At 51.2% G+C, this 12,348-nt stretch overlaps 3 protein-coding genes across 3 annotated transcripts; 2 read left to right on the top strand and 1 right to left on the bottom strand.

The window, feature by feature from the left end:
* Positions 1 to 386: 386 nt before the first annotated feature.
* Positions 387 to 887, top strand: BDV14DRAFT_99992 (uncharacterized protein). Its single transcript, XM_073777998.1, has one exon. The coding sequence runs from the start codon at positions 470 to 472 to the stop codon at positions 746 to 748; it is 279 nt and encodes a 92-aa protein (XP_073625610.1). The 5' UTR covers positions 387 to 469; the 3' UTR covers positions 749 to 887.
* A 4,072-nt stretch (positions 888 to 4,959) lies between these two features.
* On the top strand, positions 4,960 to 6,757 carry BDV14DRAFT_99968 (L-ornithine N(5)-monooxygenase). Its single transcript, XM_073777997.1, has 2 exons — positions 4,960 to 5,980; positions 6,030 to 6,757. Exons 1-2 carry the CDS (start codon positions 5,121 to 5,123, stop codon positions 6,661 to 6,663), a joined length of 1,494 nt encoding a protein of 497 aa, XP_073625609.1. The 5' UTR covers positions 4,960 to 5,120; the 3' UTR covers positions 6,664 to 6,757.
* A 2,508-nt stretch (positions 6,758 to 9,265) lies between these two features.
* On the bottom strand, positions 9,266 to 12,335 carry BDV14DRAFT_99942 (ankyrin repeat domain-containing DHHC palmitoyltransferase family protein). Its single transcript, XM_073777996.1, has 6 exons — positions 11,636 to 12,335; positions 10,768 to 11,571; positions 10,646 to 10,718; positions 10,327 to 10,591; positions 10,168 to 10,280; positions 9,266 to 10,120 (listed from the first exon to the last, which is right to left on the bottom strand). The coding sequence occupies exons 1-6, from the start codon at positions 11,945 to 11,947 to the stop codon at positions 9,471 to 9,473; spliced, it is 2,217 nt and encodes a 738-aa protein (XP_073625608.1). The 5' UTR covers positions 11,948 to 12,335; the 3' UTR covers positions 9,266 to 9,470.
* Positions 12,336 to 12,348: the final 13 nt, after the last annotated feature.

The following is a 12,348-nucleotide window of genomic DNA, read 5'->3' as shown; positions in this document are numbered from 1 at the left end:
AAGCACCTGCAAACACCTGCAACACCTGCGACGATTCGGACGCGCGATAGACAGGCCGCGGATGCAACGAGCGTTGTTCTGATTTGATTGCAGGAGAATCAGCAGCAGTACTGCGAGTCCTTTCCGTCTCCCTTTCTTTAAAACCCAGATGAATGGCCTCGCCAGGCTGCGGTCGGCGCAAGGGGTTCTAATTCGAGTACTAAAACCCCCTCCAAGAGTACAGAGCGGGACCGGAGTCGAACAGCCACGCGACGATAAATCGTTAATCGGCAGTGAAAAGGCGAAGAAAGGGATGAGCGGATGATGGATCTCGAGGGGCGCTTGCAATGGATACCGATGGAGCGAAAGTTGCGGTATGCAGCGGCGCACCCTAACTGAAGAAAATGGCCCGAGGAATTTCCCTTGCGGGAGAGAGAGAGGGGAAATCCTGTTTTAGGCTTTGGTGGAGGGCAATAATCAGTTGGAAGACATGCGAGATGGAGGGAGAGGGAAGGAAGTACATGGAAGAGGGTCGACGACCAGAGCAGCTCGGATGACAGTAGGTACACTGGGGGAAAAAAAGTTGACACCGTGCCTGACACGATTAATGATGGGGAGCACCAGGCGTGAGCCGTCGGGATCGCCTCTTCGTCCAGTCTGCGGCCAGAGAGCTGGAGCGAGCGGGCCTTTGGGGGCTTGGAGACGATGTTGTGCTGCCACGCGTGAGAGCGCGTCTCTGTTGTTGATGCCCGCCTTCCAATCAGGCTAGCGCGGCGCGTCCTCGGTCCACATCATACCACACCGTGACAGTGCCTACGCTGGCTTTTTTTCATTGTATATTGCTGCTCTACTAATAGTCTTGCTGGATTTGTTGTCTACTGTCTACTGTCTCTCTGGCCTGCTGCTGCTCGAGGACTGAGCTCACTTTGAGCGTCAAAGAATGAAAGAGGCGGGTGCAGCGTATCGATAATGCTCGATAAGGCGCGCGCGGGGATCCCGGGCGAGATCATCATCAGCCCAAACTGCCAGCTCCCTTGCATGTGCGCCAATGATCACGCTGTCCATGCTTTGCTTACCCAAGCTTCAAGATTGCCACCTGCAGCCGACATCATCATCACAAGTCAGGCAAAGTCCAGTGGCAAAGCTGCCTGGTCCTGACGTTCTGGACAATTTAACAGCCCGTCCGCGTTCTCCAATAAACAATGACTCAGCAGACCTAAAACAGTGAGGCTCCAGGCTGCCCACTGTTAGGTAGACAAGGCGCCTCAGGATAGAAAGGCATTATTGAGTGTGATTTTGGTGCCAGATTGAGTTGGAGTATTCGAGTCTCCTCAATAGCCTTTTCCAGTATCTGTCGTCAGTCGAAGCTGGGTAGTGCTCTGTGCTCTAGCAAACCCCTCTGTCCACGTGTGACGAGCATCTCCCTGGTCTGACGTATCCAGAATTATAACCTCTCCAATCTAAGGCGAGCGCTATGTGCATCCCTTGATCATCGTCAGTTCGGGATCTTCGTGGAGCTTGGGGACTTACGTCGTGTCAGTTGTGGTTGGTGCTTTGTGGTTGGTCCCTCCACATTCACTCATGTTATCACGGGCCTCAACCAAATTAGATGGAACATGGGTGGTGTCGATAGACTGCGCGGATGACGATACTCCGCTTCGTCTTCAAGCTGTATAGCTTAAACACTCCCTGGTAGATCATAGTCGCTACGACAGAGCGTTGGCCTTTGCAAGACTAAAGTTCGGTTGTCCCTGGCGACTGCTGAAATATATATTTGGCCAGCCCTAAGTTCAATATCGTAGACCGCAATTTGCTACGCGCAACAACACCGCAATTTGCACCTTCGCACAAGCAGGGCACAAGCGCAAGATCTTCAATTTCCTCAACCCTTGTTCAATAGATCCAATCCCTTCAACAAAGATTAACCCTGCACCATGCGATCCCGCATATCCCAAATCTTGACCATTGAATCACACAAGATGAAGTTCTATAACTCCACTAGTTCGATTGAATCTTGCATACGCACAGAGCATCAAGAACCTTAATCACTAGATAGATTTCTTACACCGCATCTTCATCTCAACGCTCCCCCGGCCTCGCTAATCACTAGCCGATATCTAATCTTCTACTGGCCCACCAAGGGCTGGGTGTGATATGTCACCGCACAATTCCATAGTCGGGACCCCCTTCGCGGTATGACCTCCAAGTTTCCTTGTTTTATTCAGCTAAGCGGCAATACCGCTCTTCTGAGGACCACTCTCTAGGGATTATGCTAAAGTCGTTCACGAAGGGAGCAATAATCGCAGTGACCTTGCAGGCTTGATATTCCAGCTTTTCATCAAGGGACGAGGAGGGACTGCGCTGGAGTCGATGTCGCTAGACCTGCCGCCCGCGAGAAGTCTGCTGATGAAAGTTTCTATTGTTAGCCCAAATCAGTGAGGTGCTCGGTGCCGACATCTTAATATTCTTGCAATTCTTTCAAGCACAGAGCCTAGGAAGCCCAACCCGCCTATGGCATATAGACACCAATGTGAGGGAAGAGCTAAAGAACAGCCTCCAAAATGTCATATTGGCAAAGTAAGCAAGGATGCAGCAGAGAATGACTGCCGAGCCATGTGGCTGGTGGCAATCTCCTGGCGAGCTCGCAAGGGCTTCAAGTCGCACCTGCAACGGCCTCGTAGGGTTTCTTCCCAAAGGTGTCGTTGACCGTTTTCGCGATAACATGCAGACAAGCGACATCGCAAATGAGTCTTGTCCAAGGCGCATTAAATGCATGCGTAGTATGCGAAGTTGGATAGCAACAACCCTAACGGCCAGCATCATAGGTAGTAGTAAGACATGTCATTGCTGAGGTGCTTGAAGTCGGCGCGCACGCGAGTCAAGCTATCGGAGAAGATTTCGATTAGATCGGCGTGCTTGAGGGCCATGCGCACAAGTTGACGCATATCGTACACACTACTGCGTACCTGTATAACGGGGAGAAGAACGGCACCTGCTAAAGCCGTCAGAACGGAGAGACGCAGCACGAGCCCAGTCCGTCGACCATAATACGTCGTCAACGAATTGGCAAACTACGCATCCTCCTCTTCAAAATCTCTTGATCCTCTGCAAGCATATGACACCTGCAGAGAGAGATGTTGCGGTACCCATCGCCAGTCAACGTAATGCCAGCGCTTATGCTGGAGCCTGTAGTTGACTCACTCGGACAGCTTGGGTGACTCAGGAGTATAGGGAACTTACGAGCCTCGAGATGGCTCTGTCGCAACCGGCGATAGATAGCACATATAGCCAATAGTTGACTGCCGGTTTCTAGTCAATCAATGGTGTATTTCAGGCTGCGCGTTAGGGCTCTCAGCTGCCGCATCATCTGCTGCACTAGGTTGCATCGGGTACGATCAACGCTTCAAGTTCAAAAAAACAGATCGTATAATCAGCTTGACAACTACAAACTTTCGAATTCTTGAATTTGCAAAGCAAGTGAGTGGGGGAAGACTGTACTCGTGCATCGATGACCATTGACCACCCTCAAACACGTACTTGGTATGGACTTGAGCTTTGGCCCTAACCCCTCGAGGTCCACCAACCATGTTGCAGGCATTTCAAATCACGACAGACACGCCTCTCTTATTGGCGAAAAAATATAGAACATCAAGAAACTGAACATCATCTGTGGAGCGGATGTGGGATTTAGGGGGACGAGGTGGAACATTTATCCATAGAGGAGTGTAGGGAGCCTGGTCCAGAGACAGGAAATCGTGGCGGATGCGAGACAAGCGCCGAAAAAGGCCCCCAAAGCGAATCTCGATCTAAACAAAGCCTCAATAAACACGAATTTCATGATACTTTCATGTCTTATTACCAGAGCTCTCTCAGAGTAACTCCGTTAAGGGTGCCGATGCAGTATGTGGAAGCATCAAGTGAGTATAGCGTAGTCCTCCGCGTTGGTCGATAACAACGGGACAGGCGCGACTTCCATTGCTCAATGCATATGGACGATGGAGCATGCTGATCGTCATCGGGCTTCAGGGATCTCGGTCACTTGTACCCAGGTTGGTGGGTTGTAAGATCCTCGAGTAGAAACAGCTAGAGAGCAGCTTATCCCATATAATAAGATGCTGATTGGCACGATCGCTAGCTTCTGTTCTTGCTCCAAGCCTGTGGCCATGGATTCAAGGCCATATTATTTTCTTTTCTCTGTTCAGCTGGTTAGACGATGCTTGCTGTTGCCTGAGATAGACCTGGATCTGCGCTCCGTGATATTTTGGTGTGGGGGTAGCAAAGAAGTGGCACCGAGTTCGAGACACCAGATCTGTATCACAGTTTCGAGAGTAAGGAGCACTGCGAGACTACTGAGAAGGAGATGTTTGCTCTGCGACGGTTCATGCACCGAACACGCAGGGAAGCTGGAGAAGGTGTCTAGTAGGCCCGCCCCTGTTGGAGGCACAGGTACCCCGCCGTTTCTTGCATATTTGCTGCATAAGAGAACGTGGACTTGGAGAACCCAATCCAGAGCATGAGCACATGAATGTGAGTGCTTGAAGTTAACAGTATACAGTATAATAATAGTACTCTGTATATCATGCCACACTGTAAAAGGAACGTGCTGGTCAATAAGAAGCGCAGACAAGAAGGGATTCCCGACATCGGGCAGACGCGGATCTAATCAGTCCATCATCCCACTTTCTTGACTCTTAGCAGCGCCTGAGCTTGGACTGCGGGGTCCTGCCTGAAGAGCTCTTCTGTACCTATGAGGAAATGCGACTTTGTAGTGGCGTGTTCCGGCAGCGCATGCGTACAAGAAAGCTCTGTGAATCGTCATTTCCTCGCTGGTGGAACCAACCTGGTCTTCTGGCCCGCTGTCAAAAGTATTCCTGTGCCCACCCTCCTGCTTGTATTATTGTTGTATTTTGCAATCCCAGCCATTACGAGAGAGCGGAACCTCTTGTTAGTGAGCAGGATGGATCTGATTTTCCCTGTTCCTCGATTCCACCCAGGCCATATATAACCGCCAGCTCCCTTCACCTCCGACGATCCCATTATTTTTCTCAAGCTCCAGTTTTCTCGGGTCTCTTCTTCTGATAGTCCTGCTTTGCATACTTCTCTCTTTTTCTACCATCTTTACCACAGAAACTGCGATCCCAATGGAGCCTGTTGAACGGAAGCCCGAGATCGGCTTCCAGAGCTACCGCAAGATGCCTGTGCAGCGTGGTCCTCAGCGATTGAGACCGACGCCCTCAGACGAGCTGCACGATCTCCTCTGTGTTGGCTTTGGACCTGCCTCGCTTTCTATCGCAATTGCTCTTCACGACGCCATTGACCCTTGCTTGAACAAATGTGCCCCCACCTCCGGCTGGCAGCCCAAGGTTGCTTTCCTTGAGCGCCAGAAGCAGTTTGCCTGGCACTCGGGCATGCTGGTTCCCGGCTCAAGGATGCAGATTTCCTTCATCAAGGATCTCGCCACTCTCCGCGATCCTCGCAGCAGCTTCACCTTCCTCAACTACCTCCACCAAAATGACCGCCTCATCCACTTCACCAACCTCAGCACTTTCCTCCCGGCTCGTATGGAGTTTGAAGACTACATGCGGTGGTGCGCAAACCAATTCTCAGATGTTGTTTCTTACGGCGAGGAAGTGATTGAGGTTGTTCCTGGCAAGACGAACCCGGACAGCCCCGTGGTCGATTTCTTTACTGTTTTGTCTCGCAATGTTGAAACCGGTGAAATCTCGTCAAGAAGTGCGCGTAAAGTTGTTCTCGCCCTCGGAGGAACTGCGAAGCTCCCGACCGAGCTTCCCCAAGATCCCAGAATCATGCACTCATCCAAGTACTGCACTACACTACCTGGTTTGCTCAAGGACAACAACGAGCCCTACAACATTGCCGTCCTTGGAAGTGGTCAGAGTGCCGCCGAAATCTTCCACCATCTCCAGAAACGGTACCCCAACTCCAGGACATCGCTCATCATGAGAGACTCTGCCATGAGGCCCAGTGATGACTCTCCTTTGTAAGTCGCCTTTAATTTTGCGCAATTGCCGATACTAATTTTATACCAGTGTCAACGAAGTTTTCAATCCCGAGCGAACCGACAAGTTCTACAACCTCTCAGCTGCTGAGCGCCAGCGCTCTCTCAAGGCAGACAAAGCTACCAACTACAGCGTCGTTCGCCTCGAGCTGATCGAAGAAATCTACCACGATATGTACCTTCAGAGAGTCAAGAACCCCGACGAGACCCAATGGCAACATCGCATCCTCCCCGGCCGCAAAATCACACGCGTCGAGCATTACGGACCAAACCGACGAATGCGATTGCACGTCAAGTCCGTGAAGGACGCCCAGGACAGCCTCGTCGGCGACGGAAAGGAGATCTTGGAGGTGGACGCGCTCATGGTCGCGACTGGATACAACCGCAATGCCCACGAACAGCTCCTCAGCAAAGTGCAGCAGCTGCGACCGGCGTCACAGGATCGCTGGACTCCCAGCCGTGATTATCGCGTCGATCTTGAAAAGAGCAAGGTCAGCTCAGATGCTGGCATCTGGTTGCAAGGCAGCAATGAGCAGACACACGGGCTGAGCGACAGTCTCCTGTCGGTTCTGGCCGCACGAGGTGGCGAGATGGTGGAATCGATCTTCGGAGAGCAGCTTGAGAACGCGGCGGTGCCGGACACCAGATTCCGCGCTATGCTGTGAAAAATTCAAGACCCAAAAGTAATAACGACGAGCTGGGACCCGCTTGGTTGATGTATGGAGTACATTAACGTCGGAGAAAAAAAGCGGGCTCCTCTTGGCATTGACTGTAATTTTTGGTTGGCTATATAGATATCTCATTAGTTTTTGCCTTGGTTTTTGTCTTGATTTTTGCTATTATACATAGAATATGTATTATTCCAGGGAACCTGCATTCTCACCGCTGGTTCCATCAATGAATGACGAGAAACAAGAAGTTTTGCACTTGACGGAATTGCGCATCCATAATCATCATTTGCTACCCCAATATCGCCGTAGATTCTGGACTCTGCAGGTCAATTCCCTCTTCGTGCAGAGTACATTAGCACCCACGCTAAACCAGACCAGGCCCTGGTCGGTTGCAACCGCACAATCAAACAAGATGAAGAAATAAACCACCCGGAGTCAGACAGTCGCAGACGGTGCAGATCACTCTTCAAAAGCGAGCCATGCAATGAGCGGAATAGTGGACAAGCCAATGAGTGCGACAGAGCTAGAAAAGGGCTGGTGGCAGCAAAGAGACGAGGTCCGAAATAGCGTTGGAAGGACCCATCAAAGGCCACTGATTGGGTTGCGGTTCCGATAATCTGATCATCTGATAAAAATTTTCACTTGTTATCTGATGGCACCATTGATCCTTCCAGTAATCCACGTTTCCTTCGCTTCCGCTGCTGTGGCCTGTGGAGGATGCGATCCTGGTCTGTGACTGCATCATACGCACTCTGTATATTGCATTGTATTCTGCATCTCTCTTGGGCAGTCAATTAGACATTGACCATCCCTCATGCAATATTACCCATAAGCAATTCGCGTGAAAAGCGGATAGCTCAATTATTATCATATCAGATTGATCAGCCCCTCCGTACCGTACGTAACCGTAACCAAGAACCAGCGACTGCCGCGTCGCCCGCACGGAATCCTCGTTGTCCAGTCCCCACTGCACCAGCAAAGACTGTCTCCTCCGTATTCCGTACGAGCCAACAACGCCTCCAGCCATACAAGCCTGAGCCCCTCAGCCCACTATGCCACTGCCCAACCTTGTCTCGAACTGCTGAAGAAGCAAATTGCGACCTCCAACTTCTTTGCCTGAGCATGGGGACCTTGACTCTTCAGCGCCTCCTGAGTCCTGGCTTGCCGAGGATTCCTGGATTCCTAGGAAAAAGCCGATTCCTGCTTCTCTTGGTGCGTGGCTTGCCGATCAAGTCGTATTCTTCTTTTCTGAATCATGCTGTGCCACCATCGCTACTAGCACTGTCGCGATCTTGCCTCGGCTGTAACATGAACTGAGACTGATCCTGGCCCGAACCCAGCCAGCAATAATCTCAAAGTACCAGACAAACAAAACAACTGACATGTCCTATATTATCCACATACAATATATCCCAAAGCTTGACTACAAAAACCCTCACTGGAGCTTTGACCTCGGCATTCTTCACAAGTTCACATAGTTAATGTCGATCAAACACCAGGCCCCTACTCTGTAATCAACTAAGGTAGGTACAAGGGTCAAGATCCAAGGAGTCAGGGACTTGCGCCCTACGCGCAGCGGCCAGCAAGCGGCAAGATTCGTCTCGGATGTCGGAGAATAGACGACTATCAATGCAGCTCGCAGTTCGCAGACTAATGCAGATTGCAAAGCGATGTGCAGGGCCAGGACTCCATCGGACTTAGTCGGGGTCCGTCGGGAGCTGGAATCTGGAGCTTCCTAGTTTCTACATGTAGTAGGATGGACGCGAGAAACAGCATGCAGGAGGGTTGAGGTCTGTACTGTCCTAGACTTTCAATCAGACGTGGTCTGCAAGGATGGTACGATTCTTCTGCGTTACCTGTACCTCATGCTCGCCGTCCATGGTCCATCACTGGCCGTCCGTCCACGTTCCTGCCCTAATCAATCAAACCAATCAATCCCCACTACCTAGTATGATAATAATCTCCGTTTGAAACAGTGGTAACTGTCTCCTCTTGGGCTTCTCAGCAATACTAGTAACTTCACAGTAACTCCCCCGTAGTAGTTCAGAGCCGTTGGCAGAGCCGTTGGCAGAGCCACCTACTGCACAGCGTGGGGTCTCAGTTACCAACCGCAGTAGTAAACTCCGAAGTCCAACTCAATAGCCACACCGATCCTTCACCCCCAACTCTATTCCCAGCAGAGAGCAAATGAAGAAGACCACACCCCTGACTCAATCTACCATACCTAAGCAACCAACCAACCATGTCCTACCGCGCGTGGCGTTCTCGCCAACCCATGAGCATCGTAGAGGCCCGACCCAAAATACCACGAGCATCAATCTAGCCGAGATAAGATGCTAGTGTGGGAGTTTGAGTTGCGGTTCCACTTTAATACGTAAAAGCAGTAAGGCACTCTTGCGGGAGGTGTGAGACAGTGAGACAGCTTGGGAGTTCTGTGGCCTGTGAAATTTTACGGTTCGTGCGATATCGGCTCTCGCGTTTGGGCTTGTTACGGGGATGTATTTTTCATTCTTTGGATCTGCGGTCAGTCTGTCAGTTGATTTCTACAGAGTACTGGCTGGTGAGTCTGCTTCGTCTTCTCAGGTACAGAGTAAAAGAAAGTATGTCATGCTATATTAATATCGTGAATGCTAGTCGTGCCTCGCAGTATATACAGGCGACCACTACAATTGTATATACAACATCATGCAATGAACAACCCTCTCCGCATTACCCAACGAACATAACAATGGGGACGTTCGGTATTCATTATATCCTAGTCGCTTCAACTTCGCCAAACAAACGCCCAACCTCCAATCGCTCTACACCATGTCCGCGTTCTCGTCGTACGCAACGCTTCGGTAGCCGCCAGTGGCATGCATGCGCGATGGAGACTCATACATGCGGTTGTAGTTGACAACCTCGCCCCCGAGCATAGCAGAGCCAGGCTCACGCTTGCCAAAGAACGGTGCCGGATCACACCAAAAGTCACGGCAGTTTGTGACGAGGCCACGAGAGAATGGGTTTTTGGGGCGCGCAGCACGAGGTCCGTCGCGAAGACCGTCGCGCGCAGTTGCAAAGAAAGCGTCAAAACCGAGAAGCGATGACCATTGCTTCAAGCAGCCGCCCCGGTGGCGATGTCCGCCCTGCGCCAGCGCAGGGTTGGGGCCTTGACCAGAAGATGAAAGACCGGCGGCGTCGAGTGAGGTCGTACCTGCTGTAACGGCAGAAGCAAAGGCTCGCGAGCTGGGATAGCCCCGGTCCAGCGAGTGGCCCCTCATGTTTTCGTACGTAGTCTGATTCCGAGAGATTTGAACGAGCTGAACAGCGCCAAGCATGGTGACCCAAACAAGCTGCATGGCGATCCAAACATCCAAAAGAAGTGTAAAGGTATCGCGGAGGACAAAGTCACATATTTGATCGTTCAGAACGTTGCACTTTGGTTCTGCAGGTGCCGGCAGAGCATTGATGTCTTTTTGAGGTGAGCACTTGTGGGAGCCACTGGGCTGAGGTACTTACAGTTGAATGTCAAATGGAGGAACAAGATAATGCCAACTTCCAGACTGAGAATATACGAAACAAACTGCCGAAGGTTGTTGGCACCAACGCAGTTATCGATCCAGGGACAGTGGCTGCTCGGATTAGCGTTATGCTGGAAATAGACAGAAGGTGTCTCACTGATCATGCTTCGCGACGCAGCGGGAGCAGCGCTTGCAGTGTTTGCTTCGGAGCGGTCTTCGGATCATGCATTGTACGCAGAAGTTCTCCTCGTCAAACTTCCACTCGTCAAACAGCTCAGTGACCACTGCTCTCTGCTGGTTCCTGCTGCCAAGCTTTGGAACATAACCCGGGTCGGTGACCATAGAGAAGAAGTAAAAGTATGTCGTCAAAAAAAAGAACACCACAAATCCGATATTCAAGAATGGGTGCTTAGAGTATGTCGCTGAAGCCAGTAACGTCAGTATGGCGCGCGACGCCGGGTCACAGACGAGCTTACCTGGTAGAACGTGGAGCACATATCTGATGAAGACCCAGAAGAGCGAGCCTGCAAAAACACCGGCCATGAATGGCTAGAGCAAATCAGCAAACTGTTATGGGTTCCGTTAGGTTAATTCTTACCGTTTTCTGAAGTATCCTATAGTCGGCCGGGCCATGAGCGGCAGCTTTTTTGGCTACCCATTGTAGTCCAAACACCGCGATAATCGTAAAGGGGATAGCGAAGTAAATAACCATGTTGCTGAGAATCCAGAGAACCACGCCGATCAAGACGAACGGCCAGAAGAAGAAGAATTTAGACATGATGCTCTTGTCTCGCATATAGGGACCTAAGCCCATGGGAAGCACTTTCTTGTTTCCGTCCACGTCAAAGCCGTTCTCGCCCAGAGCACGGTACCAAACATGCCTTGTGTTCATTTCTTGCGCCACGAGGGCTGGCGTCTTCCCATCGGTTGTCGTTGCAAAACGATCGGCACCGTATTCGAGAATCTTCAGAACGCATGGCAGCGAGCCCTTGACGAGCGCCCAGTGTAGAGGTGCAAGTCCGCCGTCGTCGACAGCATTTGGGTTTGCGCCCCAACGCAAGAACAAGTCAACGCATGCCGGATATCCTTTATAGGCAGCCCACATCAACCCCGTATGGCCCTGCTGGTCGACAACATCAACCGGAATCTCTGAGTGTAGGAGAAGTACTAGTAGGAAGGCGTTTCCGTCGATCGTCGCGAGATGGAGGATATTGTAACCTTGAACGTCGGTAAGAAGCGGATCGGCACCGCTTTGGAGCAACAGATGCACAATATAGTAGTGACACCGCTGAGCTGCCCACATCGCGGGTGTCGCAACTGACTCTCCTCCTTTCGCGTTTACATCGGCCCCGGTATCTATCAGGAACTTGCACATCGCATACTGGTTGTTAATCGCGGCCCACTAATAACAAGTATATGGTTAGCGTCTCTATCCCAAAGCCAGAGAAAAAAAAATGTAGACGTACATGTAAGGGAGTAATCCCTTCTTCATCGGAGTGGTTTGCGGTAAACTTCTTCTCGTCAAACAACTTTTGCATGACCGAGATCTCCCCGATCCGAGCAATTTGCATAATATCCTCACCGAGCGGTATCGACTTGGCGGGACTGCGCTCCGACTTCATAGTCTTAAGCTCGACAGATACATCGTCGGTAGCGACTTTCGGGGGGGTAGCGGCGCTTTTGCCGGAGGGCGCGGTAGGCGGACTTGAGCCTAGAGCAGCAGAGCTATTGTTACTGCTGCTGACTTGGGGCCCGGATGAGGAAGCCCCAGAAGACATCTTCTGCGGATGTTACTCGATCGTATGAAGGATATAAGACGGGTCGTTTGGCGTCCGCGTGGAGGAAGAGCAGGGCGGAGACGTGTCACGATAACAATTTCGGGGAGGCGCTATGCGGGCTCAACGAAGCGGTCCAGAGATCATAAACAACCAGGAAGATGATAACTTCACGACAAGCCGAAACAAATTATTAAGTAGGATTAGAAGAGGCGCAGCAAGAAAGGAAAGCCGTATCGTGAAGGAGAAAAAAAAGGAACGGGGCTGAGGAGAATACGGAGTACGTGAGCGTCAATTGCAGGAGAGCAGACGGCGGACGCTAAGGTTGGCCGGGCTGAAGGGACGATGATCACTTTGCGCCTCAGGATTCCCACAAGGCTGTCCACTAGCACAACGCCTTAAGA

The sequence above is a fragment of the Aspergillus stella-maris genome (genome assembly GCF_047715825.1).
Source record: "Aspergillus stella-maris strain CBS 113639 unplaced genomic scaffold BDV14scaffold_49, whole genome shotgun sequence".
NCBI classification, from domain to species: domain Eukaryota; kingdom Fungi; phylum Ascomycota; class Eurotiomycetes; order Eurotiales; family Aspergillaceae; genus Aspergillus; species Aspergillus stella-maris.
Note: the sequence above shows the minus strand (reverse complement) of the source record. Positions and strands in the feature narration are given on the sequence as shown.

Bases quoted from the DNA above. Each gene is read 5' to 3' on its own strand.
- BDV14DRAFT_99992 (XM_073777998.1), top strand. From the start codon at position 470: ATGCGAGATGGAGGGAGAGGGAAGGAAGTACATGGAAGAGGGTCGACG.
- BDV14DRAFT_99968 (XM_073777997.1), top strand. From the start codon at position 5,121: ATGGAGCCTGTTGAACGGAAGCCCGAGATCGGCTTCCAGAGCTACCGC. The intron at 5,981-6,029 runs GTAAGTCGCCTT...ATTTTATACCAG, and splicing joins CCCAGTGATGACTCTCCTTT to TGTCAACGAAGTTTTCAATC.
- BDV14DRAFT_99942 (XM_073777996.1), bottom strand. From the start codon at position 11,947: ATGTCTTCTGGGGCTTCCTCATCCGGGCCCCAAGTCAGCAGCAGTAAC. The intron at 11,572-11,635 runs GTACGTCTACAT...ACTTGTTATTAG, and splicing joins AAGGGATTACTCCCTTACAT to TGGGCCGCGATTAACAACCA. The intron at 10,719-10,767 runs GTAAGAATTAAC...GATTTGCTCTAG, and splicing joins ATAGGATACTTCAGAAAACG to CCATTCATGGCCGGTGTTTT.